Source organism: Glossina fuscipes, unplaced genomic scaffold (genome assembly GCF_014805625.2).
Source record: "Glossina fuscipes isolate IAEA_lab_2018 unplaced genomic scaffold, Yale_Gfus_2 59, whole genome shotgun sequence".
Classification (NCBI taxonomy): Eukaryota; Metazoa; Arthropoda; class Insecta; order Diptera; family Glossinidae; genus Glossina; species Glossina fuscipes.
Genome location: NW_023998431.1, coordinates 5,160,977 through 5,176,914, shown reverse-complemented (window position 1 = coordinate 5,176,914; position 15,938 = coordinate 5,160,977). Strand labels below are relative to the sequence as shown.

Here is a 15,938-nt window from a genome sequence, read left to right as displayed (position 1 = left end):
ATAACTTGGAATATTTTACTTATGCACCGTATGTCACTACTATCTTAAAAACTCTGGTCAACACGTGAACGTTAAATAGCGAGTACTTTTTCATAATTTCAATTTAAGTTTTTCGTGCAATTGGTAACCCTAAAAACATGAAAAAAGAACTTTTATTGCAAGCTGATAAACTGTGAACGGATCGAAAATATTTTATTAAATTTTTAACAAATTTTATGAAATTGTTTTCTGAAAAAGAAACAAAAATGTATTGATTGTAGCGTTGTGAATGCATACGTTTGTTAAGTGGTTAGAAATGTAAAATTGATAAAAAATTGTGTATACACATATATATGCATCATCCTTAGTCGAGAAAAAATTTGACTACGTTGTACAATATTTTGTTGAAATAGAAGAAACCTAAAAATGTCTCATCACAATCGTGGACATGGATCTATACCCAATCGATGGCTGTATTGCCCTAGGAAAAGCGATGGCATAATTGCTGAAAAATTTCTTGCTTTCAAAACCCCACTGAATGCTGCTTTCCTAGACCAAATGCCATTGGAGTGCATTTTTCAACCTGAAATGCTCTTTGACTATTGTAAAACTATAAAACTGAAGTTAGGTTTATGGATAGATCTAACAAACACTAAAAGATTTTATGATAAATCTGTGGTCATGACCCGCGGAGCCAATTATGTCAAATTACAGTGCCGCGGTCATGGGGAGACTCCATCACTTCAACAAACACGTTCTTTTATAGAGATTGTAGATAATTTCGTAAACGAGAGGCCACTTGACATTGTGGGCGTCCACTGCACTCACGGTTTCAACAGAACTGGATTTCTAATTGTATCGTATATGGTCGAGAGACTAGATTATTCTGTGGAAGCGGCTTTAACAATGTTCGCTGGGGCCAGAGCGCCCGGAATTTACAAACAAGACTACATTAACGAGCTCTTTAAACGCTATGGAGATGAGGAAGATACAATGCAAGCGCCAAACTTGCCGGATTGGTGTCTCGAATATGACGATTCAAATAATCAACAGAATGGTTTCAAAAGGACACATGAAGATTCACCTCATTCTTCCAAGTTCCAACATGTTACGGGATCGTCAACAACCGAGAACAATGAATTCGGTTTCGATTCGGATAATTTGAAAGATGATGAAATCGATGAAAGATCAAATGACGATAATCAACCCGGTGGCTCCTATTCCCAGTCAAATAATGCCATGTCCACGAATGGTAAGCCACGTAAAAAACGAAGACGAGAAATGTTTGTGGAGAACGCCACATTTATGGATGGAGTTCCAGGCGTAGTATGGGTACACGATCAGCCTCGACTCAGCATAATACAGCAGAAAGTGCAAGACATGTGCCGCTGGGAAAAAAACGGATTTCCCGGTGCCCAGCCAGTGTCGATGAATCGTGAAAATATTAATATGCTGCGTGAGAAACCGTATCGAGTCTCCTGGAAAGCAGATGGAACCAGGTAAATTAAATGGATTCGATATAAAAACATTTGAGATGCAACGTGATTACATAGTGTAAGATAAGTATACTGCTATATGCGGACAACATAGTTGACTGATGAAAACCAGTTTAAAATTGTCGTCACAATTATCTATATCATACTTCAAGTATGTGCATTCAACATTTTAGTAGGCGTACAAATTTACCAGTCGACTACTATAATGTCTGTAAAATAGAATATAGTTTGAAACTTCATCTAAGAAATTGATCTCATCTAAGAATTGATGTACTCACGTGCATTGAGAATACAAGTATTAAATCTTAAGAATTCCGACGAACAATAATTAAACCAGATATTTCGCAGTGCGTAAAAATTAATATTTCATAAGACCTCTGAAGCGTACTACTTTAGGATTTACTCACCAACTTTCCCTTTTTTTTTTTTTTTTGCAGGTATATGATGTTAATTAATAAGCGTGACGAAATCTATTTTATCGATCGAAATAATTCTTGCTTCCAAGTGGATAACTTAACGTTTGTGAAATCCGAAGATCTTAATGAGCATTTGGAGGATACATTAGTCGATGGCGTATGTTGATCATTGGTTTAAATTATAATAAATTTTATGTAAGAAAAATTTTTGAACTTTAATCATATAGGAGATGGTTTTAGATAAGTATAAAGATAAAACCTTTCCCCGTTATTTGATTTACGACGTTGTTAGATTAGGGGAAAAAGATATAGGCAAAGAACCATTTTATGAAGAGCGATTAAATTGCATACAAAAAGAAATTATTGGTAAGGTCCTTAAAACGAACAAATTTTAAATTAAATAATTAATATTGCAAAATTTTTTAGAGCCTCGTCATCGAGCTATGGTGGAGAAAATTATCGATCGTAACGATGAACCTTTTGGTATTCGTAAAAAGGATTTCTGGGATATAAGAACTTCGGCCTCCTTGTTAGGTGAAAAGTTTGCCAAGTGCTTGTCACACGAACCGGATGGTTTGATATTCCAACCATCGAAAGAACCCTATACACCCGGAATGTGTGAAGACGTTTTTAAATGGAAGCCGCTTGAAATGAATTCGATCGACTTTCGTTTGAAAATTGTTGAAAAATGTCTTCCTGGGTATGAAAAGGATACTATAAGGTCAAAAAAAAAAAATAATTGATATGTAAATACATATATTTTTTCTCTTTAAGAATGCTTCCAGAGAAGCATGCGCTATTATACGTAGGTGGTCACGATGAGGCTGTTGGTATACTGGAAAGTACGAAAGTTCCCAAGAGCTTAAATAACAAAATCATAGAATGCTCTCTTAGTCCAGAAGGAAAGTGGGTGTTTATGCGCGAGAGGACAGACAAGACTTTACCTAACAGCTATAATACAGCTAAGTGTACGTTTCCGACTATTTTTTTTAAGGAATACAAGATAAAAAAGTTTTTATGTTTGTATTAAAACTTTCAGCGGTTTTCGACAGTATCCGCGCTCCTATTACAAAGGAATGTCTTTTAGAATATATAGCCAACTATGGTTTTCGTGAAGATCACGATAAAATGCCTCCGCCAAGAAGTGCTTCTCAACGTTTGCCACCCAATCAGCAGCATCAACAACATTACAATCAACGAAAGCAGCAGTTGGCATCTCCTTCACAGAAATTGCAACCTAATCAGCAATTTAAAACAACACATCATTAAATGGATGATATTTAGTTATATTAATTTTTAAAACAAACACAAACATTTTGAGATGAATAAGCTTACATTTTTAATATTTCAAACTCTAACAACAGGCGTTTATTTGTAGAACTTTTAAGAATTCCTTATAAATAATAGAAGTTATGTTAAAACGAATTTTAAATGTTATTTAAATCATTAACATCATCTCAAAATGCTGCCATTCTTAATTAACTCCTCTTCCGCCACTAAACCAATATGCTTAAGGCAAACCAAGGCAGCGGCTTGTTCAGCTTGACGTTTATTCTTCTGCCAAAATGTGCTGCGATACAGCTTTCCATCGAATTTGCACATGGAACGAAACAATTTATTTTGACCTTCTGTTTCATAACAAGCAGGTAATTTGTTTTGTATGTTGGCATATGTGTAAAGAACTGACTTCGGAAAGAGTCTAACATCTTTAAAACACTCAACATTACTTTATATTAACATTATTATATACAATAATAACCTTACCCGAACTATAATTACAACGTAAAAAGGAAATATTTTCTTCAATAATATCCTCAATGACAGATATTTCAATCTTATTCTCGGTTTTAGGTTTTTTGGTTGCAATTTCCCCGTCGTCGAGATCACGGTTGATGATCTGATCGGGCATTACCTTGCGACGTCCAACCTTGCCTCTTCTAAATATTTCCAACTCCTTATTGCGACAATAATCCCCTAAATCCCAAATTTCACTACAAACATCTTTTCGATTTCAAATTTTTATTATACAACAATCAAAGCAAAGCCACTCACCACATTTGCTGCATTGTTTGACATTGTAAAAATTTTTTGCCTCTCGGTGTCATCTGCAAATCTCTTAATATACTTTGTATTCCATATTTGGTATTGTGAGGAGGATTATCATAATCAACGCTAAGTTTTAGATATCTGAAAATCACTTCATCTATCGGTAACAAACCTATATATTAAAATGTGAAAACAACAAATAATTTATCAGACAATGAGGGCAATTACGTTTACTATTTGTTATATAGCTAACCTTCTTTGCGAAATATTGAAACATTTAGCTGCGCTGCTCGTGCTACCATTACGCTAGACGCATTACAATCCAATCGAAATTTCAGTATATCCGCATATTTTTGTATATCGCGTGAACCCCCATTGGCTATGATAGGTATGCTTACATGTTTAACAATTTCTCTAATAAAATCGGGATGAGGATTGTGTTGGGGTCTTTCATCACGAGTACGTGCATGTATGGCTAAAGCCGATATACCTGTGGAAGCTAATTTCTTAACTAACTCAACGGTATCTTGCAAATTGGGAAGGATTCTTTAAGACAAAGTATTTCAAAAATTAAACTTAAGTTATAATTAGTATTATGATCACCCGAACCTGATTTTGCACGTGACCGGTATTCTTAAATTGTCTACCAATGTTTTTAATATATGTACGGCCTTGTCCGGTTGTGCCATTAAAGCAGCACCCATACCCCCTTTAATAGAAAATTCCTTTGGGCAGCCCATATTAATATCCAAACCGGATATATCGTTCTGCACCAATTGACCCACAGCTAAAGCTCTAGTGGCATCACTTGTTCCCATTTGTAAAACGACAAATGGCTTTTCTAAATCGCAAGTCCGGAATGCAATCGTACCATCTGAGGGATCTATATAATCCACTGTACTTAATAATTCTAAATTATAAGAGCAATAAACTAAAATATCCCTTCTTATTATATTATATAAGTACACCTCTTACCATTTATTATGCGTTTGCATTTAACTAATTTGAGATCTATCAACTCTTCGGAGTAGACAATGTCAGCACCCATTTCCAAAGCTAATAGACGGGTAGGTAAAGTGCCAACTCGTACCATTGGAGCTAATATAACTTTGTTACAGTAATTTAATTTTGGAGATTTATCAACAACCATTTTTCCTATAGTTTTTAATAAAGAAACCAGAAACATATGCTATATTTATGTTCCTAAATTCAGTCTCACAATGGAAATGAATTTAATGTTTTTCTCGTTGTGCGTGACTTTTTTCGCCAGCGATTCTGAACATAGTTTTGAATAAGTGCTCCATGTGAGTTAATTGATAAACGAAACCATATAACCAATACACTTAATGATAAGTTCGCTTAGCTAAAAATTTACTCTGATAACAATATCTTGCTTTGTTAAGTAATGACTTTATGCATAAAAAAAAAGGAGAGAGGAAAAGTGTAAATGCGCATATTGCAAGCGGAGAAAGCCAAACACAATATTGCAATCGAATGAAAAGCAGCCGCCACAAGCGGTATTATTTTCACAACACCAATGTACAGCCAGAAAAATAGTGGTTTTTCAACAACAGCTGTTTGAATGGAAATAGTCACACTATACTAGATTATATAACATAGTGTACAGCACAATAGCTATGTTTGCATCGCGCATCTTGCGCCAATTGTCGTATAATAAACATTGATTGCGTGTGTTTAAGTCTAACATATAGCTTACTTACATAGCTTGCACTGAAGCAAAATTAAAATGTTTCCAAATATTTACAAAGACAAGAAGCCCAATGATGTATATATGAAAGGAAGATAAGATTAAATGGATAATATTTCAAGCATCAAATGACTTTCGAACGGTCATTTGCATTTTTTCGTTGCGATAACGAAAAGAAAAAAAAATTAAATAATATATTAAATGATATTTTTAAATTAAAAAAAAAAATTTATGAAAAGAGAAGATTGTCTCCAAGGCTATCGCAATAAATTGGCATAAGAAAAACTTGGATATGCAAAATTATTATGATTATCATCACATATTTAATTTACAATCTATCCAAAAAGGTAATAAGCTATTGTTATAGCAAGATGAAGATAAATAGCAGTTACTATCCCTGAATACGACCAATGTAGCAGTGCAAACGTTGTGCTTAAATAAATAAAAAGAAGCTACATAAACTTGGAAAAGTTATTAAAATAATTTAGCGAGCAAATAGTTGAATTCAACGTCTAGGTGAACAGTGAAAGAGGATCCGGATGATGGTGAAATACCACTTTAGCAGAGGCTTCTGCAAAAGGGATAAAAGGTTTCAGGCAGTATCTACTCTTCTGAAAACAATATATGAAAATTCAAAACTGTAAGTCTGACTCTTGTGTGAGCGTTATATGTATAAATACTTTGGGTAGAAGTAAATTGTTTTGCTGATCCGTTGATAGAATTGTTTGAAAGTTTAAAATATCCTTGGAAAAAAAATCTCGTTTTTGCAAACGGAAAGCTGAAGACGATAAATTTGTGAGAGTATCGTTGATCAAATTGACCTATATGGAAGTAAGAAAGTTTGAAAGAGGAGAGAAATTTTAAACTATTTAGATATATATATATACAAGCTAAGTTTTATACTCAAGTTTTCGGTTATTTTATAATATCATACGTAATATCAAGTTTTGTTGATACATATAGTGAATTTTTTTGGCTTTTACATGATCAATTAATGCATTATTTTTTTTTTTTTGCTTACATTGCTCTTCATTTTATTTTTAAACTGTTAGCGAAAATGCATGTTTTTGTTTCATACGAAGTTGCGTGGAATTCAGAGCCAACATTAAATTTGCACTATTATGAGTCGTTTTAAATAAAAATTTAATTAGGAAATAAATTAAAGATTCCTCCCAGTAATCAAAAATTGCTAAAACAGCTGCGAAAACTAATCATGTGACTGGCAGAATGAATTAATAAAAATTTGGAGAATTTTTTTAATTGAAAAAATGTTTATTATAAAAATAAAAAATAAATAGCTTGATTTTGAATCTGCTAATATATTAAACAGTAAATATCAGTATCTTATTGTTTTCTCTATGTGTTTGCCAACGTAATTTTGCATTCAAACCATATAATTTTGCTGCAATGGTATAATGCAAGCTGAATTGCTGTACAATAAAAAATGTACCCAGAAATTGCAACAATAAAATCACGACCTCTAATGCTACCACTGCAACTCTAATGGAATAAGTTGTAACACCATGTGTGGCCTTGCGCCACGCACAACGCCAAACGCATATCGCAACTTCGGTTAAACGAATACCTTACTTGCGTTACTAAATTCAAATCATATGGGAAGCGTTTGTTTATATGACGTGCAATGAAGACCAAATCAATGAAGAGAAAAGTTTCTTTTGAAAAAATTTTTTTGAAACGAAATTTATATTTATATTTATAATACTGTAAAATACCGTAAAAAAAATGTTAAGAAAATAGATAGCAATAGATATACTATAGTGAAAGCACAATAAAGATTCCGATAAATTGACTCTTATAATATATCTCTGTTTGACTCTGACTCTGATTCAACTTATATAATAAATTGTTATGTTAGCTTAAGGAAACTAGAAGTTTTAAACTTGATTATTACTAAAGTTTCACAAACGTAAGTTGTCTTAATTAGGGTATTACATTTAATATAGGTAATAACTAAAGTAGATTATCTCAACTAGGTTTACATTATGTGGAAATATAAGAAAGTGTAAACTTAGCATAAGTGATTAATAAGTGAGAATACGTTAAATCGATAACGCTATAACACATTAACTTTATCTTTTTTTCTCTTTAAATACGTAAATGACATAGAATCACATAAATTTGGTTTGGTTTCACAAACACATTACTGTTTTGTCTATCATAAGCGACCAAAGGTAGTAATTTTAAAAGTTTGCAAAAGATTTGCGTACACGCACAACGCTACGCAAGCTATATGTTCTACATTAAAATGTACACAATAAATATTAATTTGACAGTTCGTACAAGGCATAATGCTCATAGCTTATAGTTCAGCGTATGCGTTCCTGCAGCAATACACAATGCCAATGCAGTCATTGCGTTTAGCGCTTTATATAAACTTATTTTGATTTTTAATTATTTATTTACCTATTTATATATGAAATTCAACTAAGCCGAATTAATAGTCGAGTTCAAGTAAATCCTAATAGTAAATCTTATACTAATTATTTTAAAAACTAGTGTACAATGTAGAGAAGAAAATAGAAGATTTGAAAAAAGAATAATAGAAACAAAGTAACTTAAAATAATAATTCATGTGTAAATAAATAAGAAAAAACAATAAGCATGTACACAGCTAGCACAGACGCACACCACAACAAGAACAGATCAAGGTTGCAAGTGAACCCCTAAACCATTGCAAAGATGCATAAGCTTAGTAACCGACAACGTTAACAACACCATTTAGTTTTCGAAATAAAAACAAATGAAAATTTAAGAATGTAAGTTAGTTTAAGTACGACATAGGTAAATCGCTCGTATTAAGCAAAGTTGCTGAGAATTAATGAATCTAAAGAAGCATTTAATTTTTTGAGCGGGAAAGGGCTACTGCAATAGGAAAAATGAGGAAAATGTAGAAGGGGTGACAATCTCTGCACAAGCAGCTTGTGCGTATAATGATGACCATCGTTTATACTCAAACAGCTAGGGGGAGAGGTGCATTTATTATTTCCTTTATTAGTAGAGTGATTGACGCCATTGCGACATCAGCATAGCTAAAACCAGGAGAACTTCCCGGCTTATTTGTAACTTTTTTATTATTGCCCGACTCATCAATAGCATAAACCCCAACGTTCATTGTAGACATAGTGGAAGCGCTAATTTGAATCAACGAATCAGACTTGGGAGAACTCGGGGGTGACGTACCACACGCCATGCTACGAGTTTTAACTTTATCAGCTTGTGAAGAAGATGAGTGCTCAATATAACGACACTCATCGAACGTAGTTTTAATTTTTTCAAAACTTATCAAACAAGCAGCGAAGAGTTTTGCTTAAATCTGAGAAACTATTTCTCGTCTTCGTAAAAAGTTTATAGAAACCATTGTCCGGCTTGCTACAGTTGGAACATGACCATCGTAGTCCTTTGGGGGAACCAGGACAGCACCTGCAGCACGGCCATTAACACCAGCTAGCAGGAGATGAATCGTTCAGATTGTGGGCCCGTTCTTACATAAACAATCCATGTCTAGTGAAACACGACAGGAGATTATGAAGAAAAAGAAGAACAAGAGACTAAAAAAACTAAACTTTTCACTCTCGTTGATACTGTAAATACAGAACGAAAGCAAAACGAACTGTAAACACAAATTAACAAAGAAAAGAGAGACTTTTACCAAGGCTTCTAATTGTTGATTGCACAAAACTAAATTGAATTTCATGTAAAAGATTAATATATTTCAAATAAATTAAATTACACACTTTATTCGTTTAAAGAATTTTATACTTTAGAATTGAATAGAGCGAAACACTAAGAAAATGAAATATTTCTTGCATAGAATTAAAACGCGACTACAACGCGCGCGCAGATTTACCAAACTGATAAGCCTAACACATACAAAAAAAAAAAGATATAAAATGCATTTTATTAATTTAAGACGAAATGCAATGCACGAAAGTTGAGCAAAAGTGAGACTTATTGAGAATTAGACGCAAAGTTTGTAGTATAAGCCGAAGATTGTCGTATTTGCTGTAGACGTTTGCATTTGTTTATAAGTTAATTTAAAGAAAAATCATTTTTAGCAGAGGGTTTGTTTCATTCATACTTTTCTATTATTCAGCGGCAGTTGCGCGCCGTGTCCTATATAATATCCAATCAATCACCATTTGTAGGTAAATACCTTCTGTCGTATATAACACGTGATAGTTGCATTACCTTAAATTATTACCTTCCTGCAACCAGAATTCATATTTCATAGTTTCACTTTGAGCTTCATACATTATTTTGCTTTATTTTATATTGCACTAGAGAGAAAAAGATTTAAATTGTATTTCTGTACTCGCAGTTCACTGTATATCTTTTTTTAGTTTAACTAAAGTTACGAGAATTTTAATATTGCATAATATTTGTATATTTTTACGTTTACTTTTATTTTTGTTCCGAAGCACTCTTTTTACTTTTTGCACAAACTATTCGCGACAAGAGACTTCCGTTTTTCAGCAAATTCGTTTAGATAGAAACAAAATTTCACAATATCAGTACTAACAACGGTTATTATTAAAGTAATCTTCTGTCAGGACAAAAAATTTTATTCTCTTCTTAAAACTGGACGGAGAGGACCGTTGGCCAGGGAATTATTTGAATTTTTATTTACCTTCTGTGCCTGTACCTCAACTCAATAATATTATAAATTTGCTTTATACGCAAAAAGCAATAATATCATAACGATTTCTACACCTGAAGCGAAAAGTAAATAAAATCGAAAATTCAACATGTTGTACAATAAAAAAAAAAAAAATTTCAACATCACGGCTACTAACGCTACCAAATTATAATCTCTAATGCAATACATGCTTTGTGCATTGCGTCAGTGCATGGGTTCTATACGATAATTATCAACTCGACGCCTTTCATTACAATGTAACGATTTAAGGTCATTTGTAACCAATGAGGGTGTCTTTTGATGCCGACGCATTATGGTCCGAAATACCACTTTTCTTGACCAAAAGTATTAAAAGTTATACTAACAAAGTTGTTAGAGCAAAATTTAAATTTTTAGTACATTATCGATACATTAATCGAGAATTTAAACAAAATTTTAATTGTAAAATTGCAATATTTTTATAAACCTTTGCCTCAATTTAAGCTCAATTCATTATCAAAAATAACTGGATTTTGTATACAGAAAAAAAATGAACATATCTAAAAACTACAGACTTCAAATTGATTTCGGTTTTTGATCTTATCGTTAACAATTTTAAGTCATATTTTTAAAGCTTAGGTGAATTTAGGAAATAATTCCAAAAATTTTAAAAGACTTCTAGGAATAATGATTTGATTTTTTATAACTAAGTTTTTTTTATATTTTGTATTACAAAATTGTGATGATGAGCTACCATCATCACTCTTTCTGAGATTTACTTTTTTTCACACGTGTTTTTTTGCCGGATCAAACGGTTGAAGTAAGCACTATAAAACAACGAACGCACTTCTGGTTGCAAATGCATCAAATAACTTCGTACCGGTAAATTTTATGTTACAACGACCAAATTGTTTTCTGTTGGTCTGGAGTATGTGCTGTCAGCTACCTCAGAGAAATCAAATAATAAATCTAGAATGATGTCTAGAGAATGCCAAAAAATCGATCGGCCAAGAAAAGTGCTATTGCGGGCCACAGTCCGATGTAATAATTTATAACGAATTTGTTAAAAAAAGCAGCAACAACCGTAAATTATTATAATTTACTCGCTATAACAATATTTCCAGTACAAGCAAAGGTTAATACTTATTTTAATACTTCACAAACGGTTTTTTTTTTTTTAAATAAAATTAAATAACGTATAGAAAAAACTTTATAATGTTATATTTATCAGCTACAATTGGTCAATATTGTTGTCGCTATGACGTTTGTCGATTCTTTGACAGCGACAACATATTTGAGACATAGATTTCCAACAGTTTTGATGGAAACAAGAACCACAACGATCACAACGAGCAACCCGTGAATTCCATGGGTAGATAATCGTATCGTCATGACAATGTTCACAAATAAAGCCTCTTGCGGTGCACAGCTTAACAAATAAGGTAATTATCAAATTTTGTAACACCATTAATTAAGGCATTTTTATTGTACACTCACCACACAATTATGTATATGAATTGCACATTTCTCAATCAGTTGGTCAATGAATTTTTGTAGACATTTGCTATGGACATCAATAAAATCGGACATAGACCAATTGTCAATATCACTGGTAATATAATCAGGTATAGCGTTGAAAAACGATTGCTCGCGTAAAGCGAAGCGACATGTACGTATAAAATCCTTAACGAATTTCAACTGTAATCTTTTATTGCGGACTATAAGTAAAGATTTACTTTTCGCATATAACTCGGGATTCAAATCAGGCACATAAAACAGAGGATATGTATACATCTGTTCAAGTAAACGGTAAGCAAACACGCTAACTGGATAACATTTAAAATCCCACCTAAAAAATAAATATTCTGTTTAATTGCTTATTTAATTTTGAATAAAAATATAATTCCACTTACATTTGCAATATTTTGGCCGGTGTAGCCGATATTTGATTGCGATGACAGCCGGTGCAATGGTATTTACCCAGGTAGGTACAATAACGAAAACTACGCACATATTGTTGCGAGACACGCATGCCGCAACCAGCACAACGATAGTTTTGTTTTTGCAATAACACTTTACGGCTTGATTTTTAAATTAAATTTAATATTTTATTCCACTAATTAATTATTGGACTTACTTAGGTGGCGGATGATCGGTAAAAATAATTTGCTGCCTCGGCGGAGCCCAATATCTGGTACCTCGTGTTACCGAAGGTAAAATATGATCATCGGGGTTGGCTGAACTTGATACATCGGGCATGGGTAACAATTTTTGTGGTGTGTCGTCTTCAGAGACCAACCATTTTAATTCGGACACTTTAGGTAAATGTTTTTCATTGAATTTTGATATTAAGGATAGGCCAACTACTTCGGCTGACAGCGTTTCCATACACACGTCGTCCAATTCAACATAGGGTTTGTGTTCCTCTTCTAGGAAATCCAAAGTTATGCTACTGCTAGACGCTTGTGCTTGTGCAGCCAAATAGTCCGTAGCTATAGGCGTAGCTAAATATGATTAGAAAAAAAAAAACAAAAGAACAAAATGTAAAACCAGTTGAATCTGCTCACTAAAACTTGCCTTCAGTTATTCTACTTTGCTTATCCGATTCCAAACGATTGCATTTCATATGCTCAATGGCCGTTATAATTGCTTCGGATATACGGAAATGAGCATTTTCTTTTTCCAATTGGGTATTGTTATGAGATAAGTGAGACATTTGTAAGAATCTGGTTAAACTTTGACAATTTTTTGATGTTACCAGCGATGGGCTTTTATATCCTTCCTTGTCTTGATTATTAGGCAGAGTAGTCGCTGACGTAGTTATGTTATAATCCAAAGTACTAATACCGTATTCGAAAAGTATCTCTGAATGCCGAGGGCGTAACTTTTTACCACAAGTAGGTAGAAAGTTGTCTAAGACACTTGAACCGACAGTTAAATTGGGGCATGGTCGTTGTAGAGGGGATACAGGCGGTGGCGCTGGTAACGGTGACGCATCTGATGATTGATTTGATAATTCCAGGGAACTTTCACTGCACTGACTTTGCTGTTCCGCTAAGCTTTGTTCAGAAAACCAACTATGAGACGAGCCAAATAATGACGATAACAAACTATTGATAGGGCTAATACTTTTGGCTTGTTTGGGTACTATAATTTGCGTATTGAACGAATTTGCTGTTGCAGGTATAGCACGAAGCGGGGAGGTTTTTGTCTGACTGGCCTGTTGTTGTTGCAGCAATTGCCGTTGTTGTTGGCGTAATTCCCAATTTTGATCCGTCCAAATTTTAATGTTGTCCGTGTTAATTAAATGAATACGACGTTTGGTGCTGGTAGAGTTATTGGAAGACCCTGAGGTAGATACGGAAATTGTTGCAGTAGATTCTGTGGAATTCAAAGTTAAATTGGAACCGAAACTTTTACGGCTACTAGTCGAGGTAGATGGCATGTCATCATAAAAGAATCGAGAGCAGGCGGCGGGTGTAGATGCCGAAATAGTTTGATTATTCTTATGCTTAAATTGGGGAACTCTAGGTATACTTTCAGAAAGTAACTGACTGTTGCATTTGGCATACGTTTTACAACGAGGTCTTTTTGTTTCATTACATTTTAGATCAAGAAGCTTAAAGGTAGGTAAACTTTTCGTTTTACGTACTGTGGTGACAGCTTTAGCTGTGATTGTCTTCATATTTTTATGAGAAATGTCTTCTTTGGCAGGCAAATTGCAAAAATTTGGTTGAGAACTGAATCTTTTGTGAAGGTCGCGTGAATTAAGTATTTTTTGAATTTGATGCAAAAATGTTTGCTGCTGAGATTCCCAAGCTGTGAGTCCCATAACGAAAGCTGCTGCATATAATTCCTGGCGTAGAAAAGCTTCTTTATCATAACAGGACTCCAATAGGCCCTTATCAGCTAACAAAATCTGCAGACAGTCACTAAGACAACGATCTTCTATATTTATTGTTAACCAAGTTTTCAAAAACAATACACAGCGATCCTCTCTACATTCCGTATCATGTGATAAGGACTTAGAAGCCTTGATTGAACTTTTATCTTTGTTTGTGAAATTCAAGTTTTGTTGTTTATTGAAAGCATTTCGCAGCCACTCAAAATCATTGATTAGTTTATGTAAATTGCCAAATTCTGAATTATCACTACTAAATGATACGGAGCTGTAGAATTCTTTGTCAGTTCGACCGCGAAGCTTAAAACAAAGATAACGTTTTGTTAACTTAAAAATAATACACAATAAAATATGATAACAACTCATCTGCTACAATAAAAGACAATTTTAAAGTTATTGATGCGATTGATGCAGGGGAACTTTGGCTTAGAAAAGGAGAGACAACAATAGGAATTCATTTATGTTTGCTAGCTTCAATTTACACTAAAAAAGTATAATCTATTAATATATAAAAAAAGTTTATGTTTCGTTATGTAAACAAAGAAATTCAGAAATAAATTCACAACATTCGAATATCAGTATCAAATTTAATTTTTTTTTTCTCACAATTTTCCCATTACTCAATTATCGTAGAATACTAACAGTTGTCTGACTACATTGCTGAAATTCTTTACACTATACAGAAACACATACACATTTATGTAAATTGCTAAGGCATTAAGAAAGTATTGCAACAAATCATAAACAATAACTTTTAATTAGAATTTCTGTACCTTTAATGCCAATAGGCCATGCGTTAATATTTCCAGGCATGACAGTTTGATCCCATTAAAGTTATCGCTGTCAAAACCATTTATAAACCATAATTCTAGCGATTTCTTAAAATTTCCAATTAATTCACGATATTTTGCATCGTCTTTTCGCATGTGCGATAGTTTTTCTTTTACTTTTGCTGACATTGGAATTTCTTCTTTGTTGCAAATCTTTCATCTAAGTACCTTCTGATGAAAAACAGTTTGCTTTTTGACACACTTGAGAAGATTTTTAAAAAGTTTTCTTAAGAAATAGATTAGTTTGTAGCTTACAACTAACAAACATATATATGAAAATAACATTAACGAAATAGGCAATTGACAACTCAACGAGGAAGCTTGAACAACGGGTGTTTCACAGATAAATTATTTCAATTGTTTGTCAACTGTGCTCAATTACGTTCATCCGTAATTTTTTAGACCGTATTTTACCAAACTTTATATTTCTTTACGAAATAAATGGTATAGAATCTGTAAAGAACCCAAAAATATAAGGTTTATTCAATATCGAGTAAAATTGAAAATTTAAAAAAATATGCTGTTACGTAAGTCGTATATGCGGAGAGAGGGAATAAGTCTATATAAAAGCTGCTTGATGCTTTTAAAAACGATATTTTTTTACACAAAGGGAATTACATTTTTCAATGTTTTTCCCCCATAAAGAAAGTTCCTGGATAACAAATAAACTGAAATTGAACGGATAAGGGAATTTTTAAAAACATTACAATGAAATAACTTATCCATTACTTGTTTCGAAAGGCTTATAAACGAAAATTTGCTAAACGCGAGGTAGTTGTGAAGCAGTGTCTTCAGGCGAGGAAGTCTATGAAATGTGTTCGTGCGCTCAGTGGAGTGAACGAATGAGAAATTTTCAATTGCTCTTTCTAACTCCATTTTTTTAACCTGTAAATTATCCTTCTAATTTTTCGCATACCCTGTATAAA

The 15,938-nt window shown here is 33.2% G+C and overlaps 3 protein-coding genes across 3 annotated transcripts; 1 reads left to right on the top strand and 2 right to left on the bottom strand.

Moving 5' to 3' along the window:
- Window positions 1-126: 126 nt before the first annotated feature.
- On the top strand, window positions 127-3,172 carry LOC119637298 (mRNA-capping enzyme). The gene is made up of 6 exons (XM_038033236.1): window positions 127-1,478; window positions 1,913-2,048; window positions 2,119-2,257; window positions 2,318-2,591; window positions 2,666-2,859; window positions 2,931-3,172. Exons 1-6 carry the CDS (start codon window positions 406-408, stop codon window positions 3,158-3,160), a joined length of 2,046 nt encoding a protein of 681 aa, XP_037889164.1. The 5' UTR covers window positions 127-405; the 3' UTR covers window positions 3,161-3,172.
- A 147-nt stretch (window positions 3,173-3,319) lies between these two features.
- LOC119637299 (tRNA-dihydrouridine(20) synthase [NAD(P)+]-like) lies at window positions 3,320-5,346 on the bottom strand. Its single transcript, XM_038033237.1, has 6 exons — window positions 4,913-5,346; window positions 4,547-4,847; window positions 4,191-4,483; window positions 3,944-4,109; window positions 3,656-3,882; window positions 3,320-3,597 (listed from the first exon to the last, which is right to left on the bottom strand). The coding sequence occupies exons 1-6, from the start codon at window positions 5,121-5,123 to the stop codon at window positions 3,344-3,346; spliced, it is 1,452 nt and encodes a 483-aa protein (XP_037889165.1). The 5' UTR covers window positions 5,124-5,346; the 3' UTR covers window positions 3,320-3,343.
- A 5,023-nt stretch (window positions 5,347-10,369) lies between these two features.
- Window positions 10,370-15,266, bottom strand: LOC119637387 (run domain Beclin-1-interacting and cysteine-rich domain-containing protein). The gene is made up of 6 exons (XM_038033387.1): window positions 14,956-15,266; window positions 12,859-14,482; window positions 12,419-12,785; window positions 12,195-12,362; window positions 11,779-12,130; window positions 10,370-11,710 (listed from the first exon to the last, which is right to left on the bottom strand). Exons 1-6 carry the CDS (start codon window positions 15,139-15,141, stop codon window positions 11,513-11,515), a joined length of 2,895 nt encoding a protein of 964 aa, XP_037889315.1. The 5' UTR covers window positions 15,142-15,266; the 3' UTR covers window positions 10,370-11,512.
- Between the last annotated feature and the right edge of the window lie 672 nt (window positions 15,267-15,938).